Source organism: Olea europaea, chromosome 11 (genome assembly GCF_002742605.1).
Source record: "Olea europaea var. sylvestris chromosome 11, O_europaea_v1, whole genome shotgun sequence".
In the NCBI taxonomy this organism is placed as follows: domain Eukaryota; kingdom Viridiplantae; phylum Streptophyta; class Magnoliopsida; order Lamiales; family Oleaceae; genus Olea; species Olea europaea.
In genome coordinates this window covers 13,886,414-13,886,826 of record NC_036247.1, presented here as the reverse complement: position 1 = coordinate 13,886,826, position 413 = coordinate 13,886,414, and the positions used below count along the sequence as shown (strand labels likewise).

At 35.8% G+C, this 413-nt stretch overlaps 1 protein-coding gene across 1 annotated transcript in view; it reads right to left on the bottom strand.

The window, feature by feature from the left end:
* The window catches only part of LOC111404491 (vacuolar protein sorting-associated protein 41 homolog), a gene marked incomplete at its 5' end in the record, with an annotated part of 10,597 nt that extends 10,184 nt beyond the window's left edge, over positions 1–413 (bottom strand). The window contains one exon of the mRNA XM_023033288.1: positions 366–413. Within this exon, the coding sequence (XP_022889056.1) occupies positions 366–413 (48 nt within the window). The remainder of the gene's footprint in view (positions 1–365) is intronic.

Below are 413 nucleotides of genomic sequence, written 5' to 3'. Positions count from 1 at the left end.
CAAAACGTGCCTACATAACTTATCAATTTCTAGTACTCCTGGAGTATGGAAACTCCATACTCCCATCCTAATTGGAAATTCCATATTTCCAGCCTAATTGACATTAGTAATAAATAATTTGGACCCCCAATTTAATTGAAACAGTGGAATTAACACTGGCAGGGACTCCCGGCGGTACTAGAAACTTTCTAGCAACATGTCTAGATCACCCATAATTCTCTTAACAAAACTGCTAGTTATCAGTCAAAATCTATCCAAAATCCGACTAACGAACAGCCATAATATCTAACTCAATCAAACAAAATACCATTACCACCTAATTAAAAACACAATTGAATAAAAAAAATTGAGAATAAAAAACTAACTTGATTGCCAATGAAATCGAGAATGTGAACCGAGCCGCTATGGGTGCC